The following is a 21,756-nucleotide window of genomic DNA, read 5'->3' on the forward strand; positions in this document are numbered from 1 at the left end:
GGCAGACCACGAAGAAGATGTTTTCCGCTTGCAGAATGCCGTTGTAAATGGCCCTTAATTCCAGAATGTTTATGTACAGACAAGCTTCCTGGCTTGACCATTTTCCCTGAAAGTTTCTCCCCTGTGTGACTGCTCCCCAGCCTCGGAGACTTGCATCTGTGGTCACCAGGATCCAATCCTGAATCCTGAACCTGCGTCCCTCCAGAAGGTGAGAACTGTGCAGCCACCACAGAAGGGAGATCCTGGTCCTGGAAGATAGGATTATTTTCCGGTGCATATCCAGGTGAGACCCAGACCACTTGTCCAACAGGTCTCACTGAAACACCCTGGCATGGAACCTGCCATACGGAATGGCCTCGTAGGCCGCCACCATCTTCCCCAGCAACAGAGTGCATTGAAGAACTGACACTTTTGCCGGTTTCAGAATCTGTTTTACAATGTTCTGAGTTTCCAGAGCCTTTTCCACTGGAAGAAAAACTCTCTGTAATTCTGTATCCAGAATCATACACAGGAACGACAGCAGTGTCGTCGGAACTGTGATTTTGGCAAGTTTAGGAGCCAACCATGTTGTTGCAGAATCTTCAGTGAGAGCGCAACATTTTTCAGCAATTGCTCCTTGGATCTCGCCTTTATGAGGAGATCGTCCAAGTACGGGATAATTGTAATTCCCTGCTTGCGCAGGAGAACCATCATTTCTGCCATAACCTTGGTGAAAATCCTTGGTGCTGTGGACAGACCAAACGACAACGTCTGACATTGGTAATGACCATCCTGAACAGCAAACCTCAGGTATGCCTGATGTGGAGGATATATGGGAACGTGTAAGAAAGCATCCTTTATGTCGACCGACACCATAAAATCCCCCTCCTCCAGACTGGAGATCACTGCTCGGAGAGATTCCATCTTGAATTTGAATTTTTTCAGAAAGAAATTGAGGGATTTTAGATTCAGAATCGGTCTGACTGAGCCATCCGGCTTCGGGACCACGAACAGACTCGAATAAAAACCCTCCCCCCGTTGTGACGGGGGTACCGTGACAATGACTTGATTTTGACACAGCTTTAGTATTGCCGCGCATACTACCTCCCTTTCTAGATGAGAAGCTGGCAAGGCCGATTGGAAAAATCGGTGAGGGGGCATGTCTTGAAACTCTAATTTGTACCCTTGGGTTACTATTTCTAATATCCAAGGATCCAGGTCCGAGTGTACCCAGACATGACTGAAGAGTTTGAGACGTGCCCCCACCGGTGTGGACTCCCCGCAGAGGAGCCCCAGAGTCATGCGGTGGATTTGGTAGAAGCCGGAGAGGACTTCTGCTCTTGGGAACTTGCCACAGCCTGTGACCTCTTTCCCCGTCCTCTTCCTCTCGCAGCAAGGAAGGAGGACCCTCGTCCTTTTTTGAATTTATTGGGCTGAAAGGACTGCATCTGATAGTAGGGCAATTTCTTCTGTTTTGCAGGAACATAAGGTAAAAAATAAGATTTTACTTACCGATAAATCTATTTCTCGTAGTCCGTAGTGGATGCTGGGACTCTGTCAGGACCATGGGGATTAGCGGCTCCGCAGGAGACAGGGCACAAAAATAAAAGCTTTAGGACTAGGTGGTGTGCACTGGCTCCTCCCCCTATGACCCTCCTCCAAGCCTCAGTTAGGATACTGTGCCCGGACGAGCGTACACAATAAGGAAGGATTTTGAATCCCGGGTAAGACTCATACCAGCCACACCAATCACACCGTACAACCTGTGATCTGAACCCAGTTAACAGTATGACAAACGTAGGAGCCTCTGAACAGACGGCTCACAACAATAACAACCCGATTTTTTTTTGTAACAATAACTATGTACAAGTATTGCAGACAATCCGCACTTGGGATGGGCGCCCAGCATCCACTACGGACTACGAGAAATAGATTTATCGGTAAGTAAAATCTTATTTTCTCTGACGTCCTAGTGGATGCTGGGACTCCGTCAGGACCATGGGGATTATACCAAAGCTCCCAAACGGGCGGGAGAGTGCGGATGACTCTGCAGCACCGAATGAGAGAACTCCAGGTCCTCTTTAGCCAGGGTATCAAATTTGTAGAATTTTACAAACGTGTTCTCCCCCGACCACGTAGCTGCTCGGCAGAGTTGTAATGCCGAGACCCCTCGGGCAGCCGCCCAAGATGAGCCCACCTTCCTTGTGGAATGGGCCTTGATAGATTTAGGCTGTGGCAGGCCTGCCACAGAATGTGCAAGTTGAATTGTGCTACAAATCCAACGAGCAATCGTCTGCTTAGAAGCAGGAGCACCCAGCTTGTTGGGTGCATACATTATAAACAGCGAGTCAGATTTTCTGACTCCAGCCGTCCTTGAAATATATATTTTCAATGCCCTGACAACGTCCAGCAACTTGGAATCCTCCAAATCGCTAGTAGCCGCAGGCACCACAATAGGCTGGTTCAGGTGAAACGCTGAAACCACCTTAGGCAGAAACTGAGGACGCGTCCGCAGTTCTGCCCTGTCCGAATGGAAAATCAGATATGGGCTTTTATACGATAAAGCCGCCAATTCTGACACTCTCCTGGCTGAAGCCAGGGCCAGTAGCATGGTTACTTTCCATGTAAGATATTTCAAATCCACCGATTTGAGTGGCTCAAACCAATGGGATTTGAGAAAATCCAAAACTACATTAAGGTCCCACGGAGCCACTGGGGGCACAACCGGGGGCTGTATATGTAGTACTCCTTTTACAAAAGTCTGGACTTCAGGAACTGAAGCCAATTCTTTCTGGAAGAAAATCGACAGGGCCGAAATTTGAACCTTAATGGACCCTAATTTGAGGCCCATAGACAATCCTGTTTGCAGGAAATGTAGGAATCGACCCAGTTGAAATTCCTCCGTCGGGGCCTTCCTGGCCTCACACCACGCAACATATTTTCTCCAAATGCAGTGATAATGTTGTGCAGTCACCTCCTTCCTGGCTTTTACCAGGGTAGGGATGACCTCTTCCGGAATGCCTTTTTCCCTTAGAATTCGGCGTTCAACCGCCATGCCGTCAAACGCAGCCGCGGTAAGTCTTGGAATAGACACGGTCCCTGCTGAAGCAGGTCCCGTCTTAGAGGTAGAGGTCACGGATCTTCCGTGAGCATCTCCTGAAGTTCCGGGTACCAAGTTCTTCTTGGCCAATCCGGAGCCACGAGTATCGTTCTTACTCCCCTTTGCCGTATAATTCTCAGTACTTTTGGTATGAGAGGCAGAGGAGGAAACACATACACTGACTGGAACACCCACGGTGTTACCAGAGCGTCCACAGCTATTGCCTGAGGGTCTCTTGACCTGGCGCAATACCTGTCCAGTTTTTTGTTGAGGCGGGACGCCATCATATCCACCTTTGGTTTTTCCCAACGGTTCACAATCATGTGGAAGACTTCTGGATGAAGTCCCCACTCTCCCGGGTGTAGATCGTGTCTACTGAGGAAGTCCGCTTCCCAGTTGTCCACTCCCGGAAAGAACACTGCTGACAGTGCTATCACATGATCTTCCGCCCAGCGAAGAATCCTTGCAGCTTCTGCCATTGCCCTCCTGCTTCTTGTGCCGCCCTGTCTGTTTACGTGGGCGACTGCCGTGATGTTGTCCGACTGGATCAACACCGGCTGACCCTGAAGCAGGGGTTTTGCCAGGCTTAGAGCATTGTAAATCGCTCTTAGCTCCAGTATATTTATGTGAAGAGACATCTCCAGGCTTGACCACACTCCCTGGAAGTTTCTTCCCTGTGTGACCGCTGCCCAGCCTCTCAGACTGGCATCCGTGGTCACCAGGACCCAGTCCTGTATGCCGAATCTGCGGCCCTCTAACAGATGAGCACTCTGCAACCACCACAGAAGAGACACCCTTGTCCGTGGAGACAAAGTTATCCGCTGATGCATCTGCAGATGCGATCCGGACCATTTGTCCAGCAGATCCCACTGAAAAGTTCGTGCGTGGAATCTGCCGAATGGAATCGCTTCGTAAGAAGCCACCATTTTTCCCAGGACTCTTGTACATTGATGCACAGACACTTTTCCTGGTTTTAGGAGGTTCCTGACAAGTTCGGATAACTCCCTGGCTTTCTCCTCCGGAAGAAACACCTTTTTCTGAACCGTGTCCAGAATCATTCCCAGGAACAGCAGACGTGTCGTCGGGGTCAATTGAGATTTTGGAAAATTCAGAATCCACCCGTGCTGTTGCAGCACTACTTGGGTTAGTGCTACTACGTCCTCCAGCTGTTCTCTGGACCTTGCCCTTATCAGGAGATCGTCCAAGTAAGGGATAATTAATACGCCTTTTCTTCGCAGAAGAAACATCATTTCGGCCATTACCTTGGTAAAGACCCGAGGTGCCGTGGACAATCCAAACGGCAGCGTCTGAAACTGATAATGACAGTTTTGCACCACGAATCTGAGGTACCCTTGATGTGAAGGGCAAATTGGGACATGCAGGTAAGCATCCTTGATGTCCAGGGACACCATAAAGTCCCCTTCTTCCAGATTCGCTATCACTGCTCTGAGTGACTCCATCTTGAACTTGAATTTTTGTATGTACAGGTTCAAAGATTTCAGATTTAGAATAGGTCTTACCGAGCCGTCCGGCTTCGGTACCACAAATAGTGTGGAATAATACCCCTTTCCCTGTTGTAGGAGGGGTACCTTGACTATCACCTGCTGAGAATACAGCTTGTGAATGGCTTCCAATACCGTCGCCCTGTCTGAGGGAGACGTTGGCAGAGCAGACTGTAGGAACCGGCGAGGGGGAGACTTCTCGAATTCCAACCTGTAACCCTGAGATACTACCTGCAGGATCCAGGGGTCCACCTGTGAGTGAGCCCACTGTGCGCTGAAATTCTTGAGTCGACCCCCCACCGCCCCTGAGTCCGCTTGTAAAGCCCCAACGTCATGCTGAGGGCTTTGCAGAAGCCGGGGAGGGCTTCTGCTCCTGGGAGGGAGCTGCTTGGTGCACTCTCTTACCCTTTCCTTTGCCTCGGGGCAGATATGACTGTCCTTTTGCCCGCTTGTTCTTATAGAAACGAAAGGACTGCGGCTGAAAAGACGGTGTCTTTTTCTGTTGGGAGGGGACCTGAGGTAAAAAGGTGGATTTCCCGGCTGTTGCCGTGGCCACCAAATCCGATAGACCGACCCCAAATAATTCCTCCCCTTTATACGGCAATACTTCCATATGCCGTTTGGAATCCGCATCACCTGACCACTGTCGCGTCCATAAACTTCTTCTGGCAGATATGGACATCGCACTTACTCTCGATGCCAGAGTGCAAATATCCCTCTGAGCATCTCGCATATAAAGAAAAGCATCCTTTAATTGCTCTATAGTCAATAAAATACTGTCCCTATCCAGGGTATCAATATTTTCAGTCAGGGAATCCGACCAAACCACCCCAGCACTGCACATCCATGCTGAGGTGATGGCTGGTCGCAGTATAACACCAGTATGAGTGTATATACTTTTCAGGGTAGTTTCCAGCCTCCTATCAGCTGGATCCTTGAGGGCGGCCGTTTCAGGAGACGGTAACGCCACTTGTTTTGATAAGCGTGTGAGTGCCTTATCCACCCTAGGGGGTGTTTCCCAGCGCGCCCTAACCTCTGGCGGGAAAGGATATAATGCCAATAACTTCTTTGAAATTAGCAGTTTTCTATCGGGGTTAACCCACGCTTCATCACACACTTCATTCAATTCCTCTGATTCAGGAAAAACTACAGGTAGTTTTTTCAGACCCCACATAATACACCCTTTTTGTGGTACTTGCAGTATCAGAGATATGCAAAGCCTCCTTCATTGCCGTGATCATATAACGTGTGGCCCTACTGGAAAATACGTTTGTTTCTTCACCGTCGACACTAGATTCGGTGTCCGTGTCAGGGTCTGTGTCGACCGACTGAGGTAAAGGGCGTTTTACAGCCCCTGACGGTGTCTGAGACGCCTGGACAGGTACTAACTGGTTTGCCGGCCGTCTCATGTCGTCAACTGATTTTTGTAACGTGCTGACATTATCACGTAATTCCATAAACAAAGCCATCCATTCCGGTGTCGACTCCCTAGGGGGTGACATCACCATTACCGGCAATTGCTCCGCCTCCACACCAACATCGTCCTCATACATGTCGACACACACGTACCGACACACAGCAGACACACAGGGAATGCTCTTATCGAAGACAGGACCCCACTAGCCCTTTGGGGAGACAGAGGGAGAGTTTGCCAGCACACACCCAAGCGCTATAAATATATAGGAACAACCCTACAGAAGTATTGTTTCCTTTATAGCAGCTTAATATATCAATATCGCCAAAAAAGTGCCCCCCCTCTCTGTTTTTTTACCCTGTTTCTGTAGTGCAGTGCAGGGGAGAGTCCTGGGAGCCTTCCTCGCAGCGGAGCTGTGCAGGAAAATGGCGCTGTGTGCTGAGGAGATAGGCCCCGCCCCCTATTTCGGCGGGCTCTTCTCCCGGTGTTTGTGAGACCTGGCAGGGGTTAAATACATCCATATAGCCCCAGGGGCTATATGTGATGTATTTTTAGCCAGAACAAGGTATTATCATTGCTGCCTCAGTGACCGCTGGTGTGAAGTGTGCTGACAACAATGGCGCACAGCTGCAGTGCTGTGCGCTACCTCATGAAGACTGAAAAGTCTTCTGCCGCCGGTTTCTGGACCTCTTCACTTTTCGGCATCTGCAAGGGGGTCGGCGGCGCGGCTCCGGGACCGGACTCCATGGCTGGGCCTGTGTTCGATCCCTCTGGAGCTAATGGTGTCCAGTAGCCTAAGAAGCCAATCCATCCTGCACGCAGGTGAGTTCACTTCTTCTCCCCTAAGTCCCTCGTTGCAGTGAGCCTGTTGCCAGCAGGACTCACTGAAAATAAAAATAAGAATTTACTTACCGATAATTCTATTTCTCGTAGTCCGTAGTGGATGCTGGGGACTCCGTCAGGACCATGGGGAATAGCGGGCTCCGCAGGAGACAGGGCACATCTAAAAAAGCTTTTAGGTCACATGGTGTGTACTGGCTCCTCCCCCCATGACCCTCCTCCAAGCCTCAGTTAGGTACTGTGCCCGGACGAGCGTACACAATAAGGAAGGATCTTGAATCCCGGGTAAGACTCATACCAGCCACACCAATCACACCGTACCACCTGTGATCTGAACCCAGTTAACAGTATGATAACAAAACGAAGTAGCCTCTGAAAAGATGGCTCACAACAAGAATAACCCGATTTTTGTAACAATAACTATGTACAAGCATTGCAGACAATCCGCACTTGGGATGGGCGCCCAGCATCCACTACGGACTACGAGAAATAGAATTATCGGTAAGTAAATTCTTATTTTCTCTAACGTCCTAGTGGATGCTGGGGACTCCGTCAGGACCATGGGGATTATACCAAAGCTCCCAAACGGGCGGGAGAGTGCGGATGACTCTGCAGCACCGAATGAGAGAACTCCAGGTCCTCCTTAGCCAGAGTATCAAATTTGTAAAATTTTACAAACGTGTTCTCCCCTGACCACGTAGCTGCTCGGCAAAGTTGTAATGCCGAGACCCCTCGGGCAGCCGCCCAAGATGCGCCCACTTTCCTAGTGGAGTGGGCCTTTACAGATTTAGGCTGTGGCACGCCTGCCACAGAATGTGCAAGTTGGATTGTGCTACAGATCCAACGTGCAATCGTCTGTTTAGACGCAGGAGCACCCATCTTGTTGGGTGCATACAATATAAACAGCAAGTCAGACTTTCTGACTCCAGCCGTCCTAAACTATATATATATATATATATATATATATATATATATATATATATATATATATATTTTTAGGGTCCTGACAACGTCTATTAACCTGGAGTCCTCCAAGTCCCTAGAAGCCGCAGGCACCATAATAGGTTGTTTCAGGTGAAAAACCTGACACCCCCTTAGGAAGAAAACTGGAGACGAGTCCCAGTTCTGCCCTGTCCGAATGGAAATTTAAATATGGGCTTTTGTAAGACAAAGCCGCCCATTCTGACAATCGCCTGGCCGAGGCCAGGACCAACAGCATGGTCACTGTCCATGTGAGATATTGGTCAACAGCTTGTTCACTTTCCATGTGATATATTTCAAATCCACAGATTTGAGCGGTTCAAACCAATATGATTTTAAGGAATCCCAACACTATGTTGAGATCCCACGGTGCCACTAGAGGCACAAAAAGGGGTGTATATGCAATACTCCCTTGACAATCTGGACTTCAGGAACTGAAGTCAATTCTTTTCGGAAGAAATTCTACAGGGCCGAAACTTAAAACCTTAAAGAACCCCAATTTTAGGCTCAAAACACTCCTGTTTTCAGGAAGTGTAGAATTCGACCTAGTTGAATTTTCTTCGTGGGGCCTTCCTGGCCTCACCCACGCAACATATTTTCACCACATGTGGTGATGACGTTGTGCGGTCACCTCCTTCCTGGCTTTGACCAGGGTAGGTATGACCTCTTATGGAATGCCTTTTTCCTTCAGGATCCGGCATTCAACCGCCATGCCGTCAAACGCAGCCGCGGTAAGTCTTGGAATAGACATGGTACCTGCTGAAGCAAGTCCCTTCTTAGCTCCCCAGGCCCTTAGTCCTCTGTGAGCATCTCTTGAAGTTCCGGGTACCAAGTCCCTCTTGGCCAATCCGGAGTCACGAGAATAGTTCATACTCCTCTATGTCTTATAATTCTCAATACCTTGGTTATGAGAAGCAGAGGAGGGAACACATACACCGACTGTTACACCCACGGTGTTACTAGGACATCCACAGCTATCGCCTGAAAGGTCTCATGACCTGGCGCAATACCTGTCCCGTTTTTTGTTCGGGCGGGACGCCATCATTTCCACCTTTGGTCTTTGCCAATGGCTCACAATCATGCGGAAAAACTTCCCTATGAAGTTCCCACTCTCCCAGGTGGAGGTCATGCCTGCTGAGGAAGTCTGCTTCCCAGTCGTCCACTCCCGGAGAGAACACTGCTGACAGTGCTATCACATGATTTTCCGCCTAGCGAAAAATCCTTGCAGTTTTTTCACTGCCCTCCAGCTTCTTGTGTCGCCCTTTCTGTTTACGTGGGCGACTGCCGTGATGTTATCCCACTGGATCAATACCGGCTGACCTTGAAGCAGAGGTCTTGCTAAGTTTAGAGCCTTATAATTTTGCTCTTAGCTCCATCTATGTGGAGAGAATTCTCCAGACTTGATCACACTTTCCTGGAAATTTTTTCCCTGTGTGACTGCTCCCCAGCCTCTCAGGCTGGCCTCCGTGGTCACCAGCATCCACTCCTGAATGCTGAATCTGTGGCCCTCTAGAAGATGAGCACTCTGTAATCACCACAGGAGAGACACCCTTGTCCTTGGATATAGGGTTATCCGCTGATGCATCTGAAGATGCGATCCGGACCATTTGTCCAGCAGATCCCACTGAAGAGTTCTTGCGTGAAATCTGCCGAATGGAATTGCTTCGTAATAAGCCACCATTTTTACCAGGACTCTTGTGCAATGATGCATTGACACTTTTCCTGTTTTTAGGAGGATCCCGATTAGCTCGGATAACTCCCTGGCTTTCTCCTCTGGGAGAAACACCTTTTTCTGGACTGTGTCCAGAATCATCCCTAGGAACAGTAGACGTGTCCTCGGAAAAGCTACGATTTTGGAATATTTAGAATCCACTCGTGCTGTCGTAGAACTATTAAAGATAGTGCTACTCCGACCTCCAACTGTTCTCTGGACCTTGCCCTTATCAGGAAAGCGTCCAAGTTTCTTTTAAGAAGAATCATCATTTCGGCCATTACCTTGGTAAAGACCCGGGGCGCCGTGGACAATCCAAACGGCAGCGTCTGAACTGATAGTGACAGTTCTGTACCACGAACCTGAAGTACCCTTGGTGAGAAGGGCAAATTTGGACATGTAGGTAAATGTCCCTGATATCCAGTGACACCATCTCGTCCCCTTCTTCCTGGTTCGCTATCACTGCTCTGAGTGACTCCATCTTGATTTGAACGCTTGTATGTAAGTGTTCAAATATTTCAGATCTCACCGAGCCGTTTGGCTTCAGTACCACAATATAGTGTGGAATAATACCCCCTCCCTTGTTGTAGGATGGGTACTTTGATTATCACCTGCTGGGAATACAGCCTGTGAATTGTTTCCAATACTGCCTCCCTGTCGGAGGTAGACGTTGGTAAAACAGACTTCCGGAACTTGTGAGGAGGAGACGTCTCGAATTTCCAATGTACACCTGGGATACTACATGTAGGATCCAGGAGTCCCCTTGCGAGTGAGCCCACTGCGTGCTGAAACTCTTGAGATGACCCCCTACCGCACCTGAGTCCGCTTGTACTGCCCCAGCGTCATGCTGCGGACTTGGCAGAAGCTGTGAATGGCTTCTGTTCCTGGGAATGGGCTGCTTGCTGCAGTCTTCTTCCCGTTCCTCTACCCCTGGGCAGATATGACTGGCCTTTGCCCGCCTGCCCGTATGGGGACGAAAGGACTGAGACTGAAAAGACTGTGTCCTTTTCTGCTGAGATGTGACTCGGGGAACAAAAGGTGGATTTTTCAGCTGTTGCCATGGCCACCAGGTCCGATGGACCGCCCCTTTATACGGCAATACTTCCATGTGCCGTCTGGAATCTGCCTCACCTGACCACTGTCGTGTCTTCGTCTGGCAGATATGGACATCACATTTACTCTTGATGCCAGAATGCAAATATCCCTCTGCGCATCACGCATATATAGAAATGCATCCTTAAAATGCTCTATAGACAATAAAATCTTGTCCCTGTCAAGGGTATCAAAATTTTCAGTCAGGAAATCCGACCAAGCCCCCTCAGCGCTGCACATCCAGTCTGAGGCGATTGCTGGTCGTAGTATAACACCAGTATGTGTGTATATACTTCTTAGGCTATTTTTCAGCTTCCTATCAGCTGGCTCCTTGAGGGCGGCCGTATCTGGAGACGGTAACGCCACTTGTTTTATAAGCGTGTGAGCGCCTTATCCACCCTAAGGTGTGTTTCCCAACTCGCCCTTACTTCTGGCGGGAAAGGGTATACCGCCCATAACTTTCTATCGGAGGAACCCCACGTATCATCACACACTTCATTTAATTTATCTGATTCAGGCAAAACTACAAGTAGTTTATTCACACCCTACAAAATACCCTTATTTGTGGTACTTGTAGTATCAGAAATATGTAACACCTCCTTCATTGCCCTTAACATGTAACGTGTGGCCCTAAAGGAAAATACGTTTGTTTCTTCACCGTCGACACTGGAGTCAGTGTCCGTGAGGTAAATGGGCGTTTTTACAAGCCCCTGACGGTGTCTGAGACGCCTGGACAGGTACTAATTTGTTTGCCGGTCGTCTCATGTCGTCAACCGGCTCGCAGCGTGTTGACATGATCACGTACTTCCACAAGTAAGCCATCCATTCCGGTGTCGACTCCCTAGAGAGTGACATCACCATTACAGGCAATTTGCTCCGCCTCCTCACCAACATTTTTCTCATACATGTCGACACACACGTACCGACATACAGCACCCACACAGGGAATGCTCTGATAGAGGACAGGACCCACTAGCCCTTTGGGGAGACAGAGGGAGAGTTTGCCAGCACACACCAAAATGCTATAATTATACAGGGACAACCTTTATAAAAGTGTTCCTCCCTTATAGCATTTAATATATATTTATATCGCCAAATCAGTGCCCCCCCTCTCTGTTTTAACCCTGTTTCTGTAGTGCAGTGCAGGGGAGAGCATGGGAGCCTTCCCCTCAGCCTTTCTGTGAGGGAAAATGGCGCTGTGTGCTGAGGAGAATAAGCTCCGCCCCCTTTTCGGCGGGTTTTTTCTCCCGGTTTTTAAGAACTGGCCTGGGTTAAAATACATACATATAGCCTTAATGGCTATATGTGATGTATTTATTTTGCCAATAAGGTACTTATATTGCTGCCCAGGGCGCCCCCAGCAGCGCCCTGCACCCTCCGTGACTAGGTCAGTGAGCCGTGTGACAACAATGGCGCACAGCTGCAGTGCTGTGCGCTACCTTCATGAAGACTGTGAAGTCTTCTGCCGCCTGTTTCCGGACCTCCGTTCTGCCGTCTTCTTCAGCGTCTGTAAGGGGGATCGGCGGCGCGGCTCCGGGACGAACCCCAGGCTGACCTGTGTTCCGACTCCCTCTGGAGCTCAGTGTCCAGTAGCCTAAGATCCCAATCCATCCTGCACGCAGGTGAGTTGGAGATCTCTCCCCTAAGTCCCTCGTTGCAGTGATCCTGTTGCCAGCAGGAATCACTGAATGAAACCTAAAAAAAAAAAAAAACAACTTTTCTAAACAGCTCTTTAAGAGAGCCACCTAGATTGCACCCTTCTCGGACGGGCACAAAAACCTAACTGAGGCTTGGAGGAGGGTCATGGGGGGAGGAGCCAGTACACACCATGTGACCTAAAAGCTTTTTTAGATGTGCCCTGTCTCCTGCGGAGCCCGCTATTCCCCATGGTCCTGACGGAGTCCCCAGCATCCACTAGGACGTTAGAGAAAAACCTAATAACTTTTTCTAAGCAGCTCTTTAGGAGAGCCACCTAGATTGCACCCTGCTCGGACGGGTACAAAAACCTAACTGAGGCTTGGAGGAGGGTCATAGGGGGAGGAGCCAGTGCACACCACCTAGTCCTAAAGCTTTTATTTTTGTGCCCTGTCTCCTGCGGAGCCGCTAATCCCCATGGTCCTGACGGAGTCCCAGCATCCACTAGGACGTCAGAGAAATTACGACTTACCCGCAGTAGCCATAGATACCAGGCCGTCACCATACAAGACACTACCATTAAACGGTAAAGACTCCATCACTTTCTTAGAGTCGGCATCAGCATTCCACTGATGAATCCACAATGCTCTCCTAGCTGAGACTGCCATGGCATTGGCCCTTGATCCCAAAAGGCCAATATCCCTTACAGCTTCTTTTAAATATGCTGATGATATGACCCAGAGTCAAAAGCACGTTATCCCTGTCTAGGGAATCTCTCTCAGATGACAAGTTATCTGCCCTCTTTTCAATAGTGCTACTCACCCATTCCGAAGCAACGGCAGGCCTGAGTGGCGCACCCGTAGTGATATAAATGGATTTTTGTGTATTTTCCTGCTTGCGATCCGCAGGATCCTTTAGGGCCGACGGTTCAGGAGACGGAAGCGCCACCTTTTTGGATAGACGCGATAGAGCTTTATCCACTGTGGAGGTTGACTCCCACTTTTCCCTGTCCCCAAAGGGAAACGGATACGCCACTGGAATTCTTTTGGGAACCTGTGACTTCTTGTCAGGATTTTCCCAAGCCTTTTCAAAAAGAGCGTTCAGTTCATGAGAGGGAGGAAAAGTTACCGCAGGTTTCTTTCCTTTATACATACAGACCCTAGTATCAGGAACAGCAGGGTCCTCTGTTATATGCAACACTTCTTTTATTGCCACAATCATGTACTGAATGCTCTTAGCCAGTTTAGGATTTAATCTGGCATCACTATAGTCGACAATGGAATCAGAGTCCGTGTCGGTATCTGTTAACTGGGTAAATGCAAGTTTCTGTGACCCCGAAGGGGTCTGAGCTTGTGACAATGCATTTTCCATGGATTTCCTCCATGTCTGGCTTTTAGACTTTTATCTAATCTCTTCCTCAACCGAGCCACATTAGCATTCAAAACACTCAACATATTTACCCAATCGGCCGTCGGCGGTGCCGACACGGTCACTCCCCCAGCCTTTTCTGTTCCCACTCCAGCCTCCTCCTGAGAAGAGCACTCAGCCTCAGACATGTCGACACCCACGTACCGACACCCACAACCACACTGGGGATATAGGAGACAGACCCACACCGAAGCCTGTTAGAGAAACACAGAGGGAGTTCTGCCAGCTCACAACCCAGCACCTATCCCGGTTCTGAAGCGAGTAAAATACTGCCCAGACCTGCTAGCGCTTTTACATTCCAATAATTAGCATCAAATCTCTTGTGCCCCCCCGTTTTGCACCCTGTTACTTGTACAGTAGTGTGGGAGGCCAGGCTCAGCGTCTCTGCAGCTTCTGTGAAGAAAAAATGGCGCTGGTTAGAGCTGTGAGGGCTAAGCCACGGCCACTTAACGGGGCGCTTCAGTCCCGCTTAATTTCATTTTTTTTTATATTGACGGGGGTCTGTAATCAGTGCCCAGGCACGTTATACTCTTTCTGCCAGTGGCTAAATTGAGAATTAATGCTGCCCAGGGCGCCCCCCTTGCGCCCTGCAGTGCAGTTATGAATGTGGGAGCATGGCGCGCAGCGCGGTATCTCAACAAGCCGTCTTCTGCTATCACTGAAGTCTTCTGATCTTCTAATACTCACCCGGCTTCTATCTTCTGGCTCTGCAAGGGGGGTGACGGCACGGCTCCAGGAACGAGCAGCTAGGCGCACCAAATGATCGGACCCTCTGGAGCTAATGGTGTCCAGTAGCCTAAGAAGCAGAGCCTTTGAACTCAGAGAAGTAGGTCCTGCTTCTCTCCCCTCAGTCCCAAGATGCAGGGAGCCTGTTGCCAGCAGGTCTCCCTGAAAATACTAAACCTAACAAAGTCTTTTTTCTGAGAAACTCTGGAGAGCTCCTCAGTGTGCATCCAGTCTCACTGGGCACAGAATCTAACTGGAGTCTGGAGGAGGGGCATAGAGGGAGGAGCCAGTTCACACCCCTTTTAAAGTCTTAAAGTGCCCATTACTCCTGCGGATCCTGTCTATACCCCATGGTTCTTGAAGCATCCCCAGCATCCTCTAGGACGTATGAGAAATACTATTAATAATACCAACAATAATTATAGTTTTATTTAGCTACTTTACTGATGTGTTTTTTTCTATTAACTGAACACTGAGCAGATTCATTGTTCTGTAATTTTCTGCTAAATCTGACCTGTTGGGTGCTCTCAATAGGAAGCCATACCTGGGAGTCCCGAAAATACATCTCATATTGCTGGATCATTTGTCGGCTGATCATGCTGCCATGGTACACAACCACATTGAGATCTGTCCAAGTGCGAAACTCTCGTTCCCAGTTAGTGATGGTGGAAAGTGGAGCGATGATGAGGAACGGGCCATGGATCCCGGCCAGGAATATCTCATGAAGGAATGTGATACTCTGAATAGTTTTACCCAGGCCCATCTCATCTGCCAAAATACAGTTCCGTCTGTGACGGGGAGAAACATTCACTGGCTGTGTATAAGAGAGTTCATTCGCAACATCTTTCAGCTAAACTTCCCTCCTACGCTATTATAGGACCTGTACATTTAGTTTCTATCCAATACTAGTATCAGCTTCTCACACTCCTGCGATATATTCTCATTTACATTCCAGAGATTGCTCATATCCCAAATGCCGTCTTATATAATGCCAGATGTCACAACCCCCTACATTCCTTTTATGTCAGTTCTCACATGCAGAATATTCTACCAACAGTTTCCAAATCTTCACAGGACTTAAATAGGCACATGGCCACTTAAAAAGGGAAATTGCCCTGGGAAGAACATCAGACTTTCTATAGTCTGCATAGAAGAGAACCTCAAAGAGTGTCTGATGCAGACCTCGATCTTGAATCACACCTGCACACCTTGAATTACAGATCTAACATCAGCCTAAGTGCTAAATCTGAAACATACATTGGGGCAGATGTATTAAGCCTGAAGAAGTGCTAAAGCAGTGTTAAATGAAAGGTGATAACGTACCAGCCAATCAGCTCCAATATGTAAACTGACAGGTAGGAGATGATTGGCTGGTGCGTTATCACCTTGCACTTATCACTGCTTTATCACTTCTCCAGGCTTAATACATCTGCCTAATTGAGCTTTGACTCTGCACCCAATATTACATATAACCAAGCTTTAGCACAACATTAATCCCTCAGTTAAATCTGTAAATTACCGTTAACTTTAACCCTATTAGTCCAAGCCCTGGGCCAAACCTAATTCTGGGCACACAGAGGCACAAGGAGTGTGACCAGATTGCTGAATATCGGTCTCAAATTTGTCTACACACGTTGTGGGTTAAATTCTACATATCCGATCTTTAGACTATAAAGTTGCAAATTACTGTGTGTGTTTTGCTAATTGGGTAAGATAATGTGATGTTTGCTCAGGCCCACTAATGCAATAAATTGTCGGAGTAGCCAGAGACATTTTATTAAAAAGACAGATTTAAATGTAAATAATTCAGTTGCCATCTCATACTATTAGGAGAAAAAGTAATTGTTAGATCACCTGTTATACCAGTTGAAAAGCAGCCAGTTAAGCCCTTCCAGTTGGTATTCTCTGAGCTGATTACCAGTTTTATATTCCCGCGACAGGTGGATTTTCTTCCAAGAGTTAGAAGGTGGTCGATCCTTGCAGAATAAGAGTAAATTATGTCAGAGGCCTACTAAACTATTGTATTTCTACAGTAGATCACATAAAATGAAATAACATTTTGAGTTACCTACCCAGTGGTCACAAGTATCACAAACACTGGAAATCACTTGTATGTCTTTACCAAAGCACAATGCACATAAACCTATGAAGTGTCTGGATTAGACTGTGCTGATTACATTGCTCTAAAATACTGTAAACCCATACACAGCGCCAACATGCCTTTATATTACGAGGCTCATTGTATTGTTTTTTTTACTGGCAGGATTAAAATTGGTCATATAAAGTTATTCACATAATAAACAGCAATTTAATTAAATAGACTATTACAAAAGAGTGGACTTTGTCAGGCTTTATTTGTGGGAAGGGCATTATTATTACTTAATAAATCCTGGTGTGTATAAATAGAAAACTCAGAATTAACTTGCTATACTTTCAGGATAACTAATTTTGAGCAAATAGATAAAAATTAATCTGGTTGGTAAAAAGTTGTCCCTTTCTAAGAATCAGACAGCGCAATATTAATGGGAATTAACTTTAGTTGGAAAATATATTAAAGACGCAATACCTACGTGCAAAGTACAACAATTGACTATAATGTTAGCTTATGTCTCATTTTGCAATTCTTGTAACCAATGCCTGAAAACTAACTTGTCCTTAGGAACATATTTATACAAATATGCATTTTTTCCCCCGGAAACCATACAATCCAAATGTCCATCTTAACATCTTGATTCTGCAAGAGGGAAGGTATGTGGAGGGAAAGTATGTTTTGTTTAACTATGCTAGTGGCGCATTTATCAAAATTAGTTTAGTTTCAAAAGTGCCCCACTGCAAAGTGGTTATGCCCCATTGTAACATGACAACACTCCATTACGGACATCGTGTTACAAAGTTTGGAAGTATGTGAAACTAAATTCCTCTATATAAAAAAGGCCACTACATAAAAAGAGTGTTTTAATCAACTATAATATGGCAATCAGGATTGGCGGGATCCCGGGATTTAGTCTAAAAAAAAACGGCTGGGATTCAATCCCGGGATTGGAAGCTCCAATCCCGGGGATTGCAGGATTTACCTGCCCCATTGTTTTTTTTAATGCTGGGCAGTGTTGAGCATCCTCAGGAGGCTCAGACGCTGCCCGACTCCCTCCTTCCGGCTCCCCCTGCCCCCGGCAGTGTGTACTGCGCAGCAGGAGATGTCAGAGGTCACGCTGTGCAGTCTGACGTCAGCGCCAACTGGACTGCACCTCACAGCCCGTAGACCATCCCACCCACGATAGTGAGCCTGACGCTGGCCACCAAGACTGCACCTCGCAGCCGCGAGCCCTGCTCATACCTACGACGGTATTTGTGTAGGGTGGGCGGGCTTTCCACCCAATCCCGGGATTGACCTTTTTCAATACCGATACCCGGGATTGAAAAAAAGGCCCGGGATTGGCCTCCCTTTATGGCATCTTGTGACATTTAAAATAAACAACATTTTTCATAACCCTGAGAAAACTGGATGCAGGCATCACTGACATCTTCTGTAATCAAATATTGTAGGAAGAGATAGGCAGCCCCTCATATTCAAAACTTCAAATCTTAACTTTATATCTTGAAAGGTCTGGAAACGTTCCCAAAGTGTTTGCAAGATAGTTATCAACGCTTTATCTTTTTTACTTGCACTTTCACGGATATCCTTACCATTTTCCTAGTATCAGGTCGGATGGCTTGCAGTTGCTCAAACTCCTCTATTTTTCCCTGGTCAACATCTTCCTTCAATTCCCACGTGCTGTCTTCATATGGCAGTGAACACCACTTTACTAAATAATAAATAACAGGCTGAAAAGGTGGGGGGGAAAGCACAACGTTAAATCACTGTTTAACACTGGCACATCATAATATATATTCCATTTCTATCCATAGTGGCTGACTAAAATATCATATATAATTTACACATACCTCTCCAGTATCGTTATCTTCACAGAAGGAAACTTCTAACACACGATCTACTTCTACATAATCTGGATTAAACATTTCTTCTTCCATCTGCAAATCAAAACAAAGCACAGCAAGAAAAGTAGATATCAGATAGGCCATCTAAGTACTTGGCAATCAATACATATAGCATTATAATGAAAACATTTCAAATAAAAACAAACCCAGCTAAATCAAACCATAACACGCAAAGATCACGGATAAGAATTTAATTATATTCTTAGAAGACATGACAAGAGAGACTATGGGTATATTTGCTAAAGTGTGTGTTTTTAGAAGTGAAGATGTTGCCCATAGCAACCAATCAGATTCTACTTATCATTTTTCTAGCACAATCTAGAACATAATAGCTAGAATCTGATTGGTTGCTATGGGCAACATCTCCAATTTTAAAAACCTGCTCTTTAGTAAATATACCACTTGGAGAGAAGCCAGTAATCTCTAGTGTTCCAGGCTTCTTAGTTATGGCTTCATACATCCCTATAACTTAGTCACATGGTTTACAAAAGTGGAAAACCTTTAAGGCCAGGGATTCACAGCCTACTGTTTGGTCCACAGTCCACACTGGGAAATTGTAATCATTTGACGGACTCACAATAAAAGGTAACTTTTTAAAACAGGTAACATTTGCAGCATTCACAGGAGGAACCTCTCAGCAGCTATGGCCTATGCCTCTCAACAGTGCTTAAACTTCCCTATTTGGAACAGAAGTGTGTGCTGTGCAGAGCAATACTACTCACCTAAATGATGTAACATCCTCGCTCTCCTCCCACCCCCACAGCAGCACATTTTCCATACATGCCACCTTAGCAGCACATTCTCCCCATTTCACCCCTGTCGCAGCACCTTTTCCCTGCTCTGCCCCCTATCTCCTTTAGCGGCACCCCACCTCCCATAACAGCGCACTTCCTCTCAACCCGGAAGCAGCATATAACAGACACCTGTCCCAGTGTCAAAGCCTCCTTGTATCTGTTAAGCCTCCCCTGGCCACAGAAAACGGCTAGTAACAGTGATTGCCCTAGCTCAATCTGTTCCCTGCCTATGTATGTAATTGAAACACAGCAAGGCAGATTTACCAAGATTCTGGTAGTGTACATTAAGAGGCATTTAAATATTTTCTACTTTGTAAACATACTGTGACCTTAAAAATATCCTTATATTATGTTTTAAGAACATCTGTATTTTTTTTTGAGAGCGTTGCTGTAGATTTATTTTACATAAAGGGAAGGTAGCCAACAATGTTACAGCTGTAATTGAGCTGCAACTTGTCATTCTGTCAGCTTCTAGTGGCAGGCTAGTGAAATCCTATTTATGTAACTTCTCATTGCTGCAGACCATGGAAATCCCATGTAACGCTGCATTACCACATACAGCTACTGTAACTTGATTCCTTCCGGCACCGGTGTCTGCCCTATGCAGCCATGTTTCCCAGTGTCCTGTAATCTGTACCACAAGCACTGGCAGTGGAGTTACTGCAGGGAACGTGTTAGCAGAAAGATCAATAAGAAGTCACTCCATGAAATTGTGTAGGTACAGCAGTTTCTACATCCTTTTCTGAATTATTTCTATGTGCTAACAGTGTAACCCAAGATTGATTTATCAATGGGGACTGAGCCCTGCTGATCTACGTTTTAGGTCTATGGAGGCATATTTGCAGGACAGGGATCGTGCAATAGCTTTTTGACCTGTATGAGATCCCATAGGACGCTGTCCTTCTAAAAATAAGGGCGTTATAGGGCGATAGTGGAGTGGAAGGTGACAATATACTTTTTGATCAAGAGTCTTTGGAATGCCAGGGTAATAACAACCAATGCATTTTATATGTTTCATATAATGTTCCAATTACTGATAATACAGGTTTTTGCTAAGATGCCTGTACAGAAAAGAGATACAGCTAATAATAAAAGGAGGGGTAAAGGTTTACATTTAAATGTACATCTGGCTTCTGCAGACATAATATATACATACAGTAGCTCTATACCAGGTTTCTTCTTATGCACACAAATCAATTACTAGATGGCATTCCCCTTACTAAATGGACAGTTTATGTATTAGATAGCCCTCAACACACACTATAAAAAGATGCCACTTGTGGTCTTAATTAAGAAACTGTGACCAACTGTATCCATTGACAGCACTGATTGGGCACAATGTAATCCAGCCGATTGATTACTTGCTGCACACGTGGATTGGGCAATCAGGAAACGCTGCTATGTAAACATACATGGGCAGATTTACAAAGGCTTCCTAATTAGATTAATGAGTTTCATTACTTACATCAGCAAAGAAGTGCGCCCTTTGTGCCTGTCTGACCTTGAAACGTTTTATCTTCTGCTGAATCCTTTTATCCTTCAGCAGTTGCTGCTCTGTGGCCCATTCACAGTGGAGGTAAGAGCTGAAAGAGGGAAAATAAGATTTTACTTACCGATAAATCTATTTCTCGTAGTCCGTAGTGGATGCTGGGACTCCGTAAGGACCATGGGGAATAGCGGCTCCGCAGGAGACAGGGCACAAAATAAAAGCTTGAGATATCAGGTGGTGTGCACTGGCTCCTCCCCCCATGACCCCCTCCAAGCCAGTTAGGATACTGTGCCCGGACGAGCGTACATAATAAGGAAGGATATTGAATCCCGGGTAAGACTCATACCAGCCACACCAATCACACCGTACAACTCGTGATCTGAACCCAGTTAACAGTATGATAAATTTAAAGGAGCCTCTGAAAGGATGGCTCAACAATAATAACCCGAATTTTTTGTAACAATAACTATATACAAGTATTGCAGACAATCCGCACTAGGGATGGGCGCCCAGCATCCACTACGGACTACGAGAAATAGATTTATCGGTAAGTAAAATCTTATTTTCTCTAACGTCCTAAGTGGATGCTGGGACTCCGTAAGGACCATGGGGATTATACCAAAGCTCCCAAACGGGCGGGAGAGTGCGGATGACTCTGCAGCACCGAATGAGAGAACTCCAGGTCCTCCTCAGCCAGGGTATCAAATTTGTAGAATTTAGCAAACGTGTTTGCCCCTGACCAAGTAGCTGCTCGGCAAAGTTGTAAAGCCGAGACCCCTCGGGCAGCCGCCCAAGATGAGCCCACTTTCCTTGTGGAATGGGCTTTTACTGATTTTGGCTGTGGCAATCCTGCCACGGAATGTGCAAGCTGAATTGTACTACAAATCCAACGAGCAATCGTCTGCTTTGAAGCAGGAGCACCCAGCTTGTTGGGTGCATACAGGATAAACAGCGAGTCAGTTTTCCTGACTCCAGCCGTCCTGGAAACATATATTTTCAAGGCCCTGACAACGTCCAGCAACTTAGAGTCCTCTAAGTCCCTAGTAGCCGCAGGTACCACAATAGGTTG

The 21,756-nt window shown here is 46.7% G+C and overlaps 1 protein-coding gene across 2 annotated transcripts in view; it reads right to left on the minus strand.

Annotated features, from left to right (window-relative positions):
* CHD9 (chromodomain helicase DNA binding protein 9) overlaps positions 1-21,756 on the minus strand; it is a 575,583-nt gene that overhangs the window by 190,679 nt on the left and 363,148 nt on the right. For both annotated transcript variants that reach the window (XM_063945309.1, XM_063945308.1), the window contains exons 8-12: positions 20,664-20,781; positions 18,351-18,437; positions 18,093-18,230; positions 16,263-16,384; positions 14,953-15,196 (exon numbers count right to left, since the gene is read on the minus strand). In XM_063945309.1, the coding sequence (XP_063801379.1) occupies positions 14,953-15,196; positions 16,263-16,384; positions 18,093-18,230; positions 18,351-18,437; positions 20,664-20,781 (709 nt within the window). The remainder of the gene's footprint in view (positions 1-14,952; positions 15,197-16,262; positions 16,385-18,092; positions 18,231-18,350; positions 18,438-20,663; positions 20,782-21,756) is intronic.

This window comes from Pseudophryne corroboree, chromosome 11, assembly GCF_028390025.1.
Source record: "Pseudophryne corroboree isolate aPseCor3 chromosome 11, aPseCor3.hap2, whole genome shotgun sequence".
Classification (NCBI taxonomy): domain Eukaryota; kingdom Metazoa; phylum Chordata; class Amphibia; order Anura; family Myobatrachidae; genus Pseudophryne; species Pseudophryne corroboree.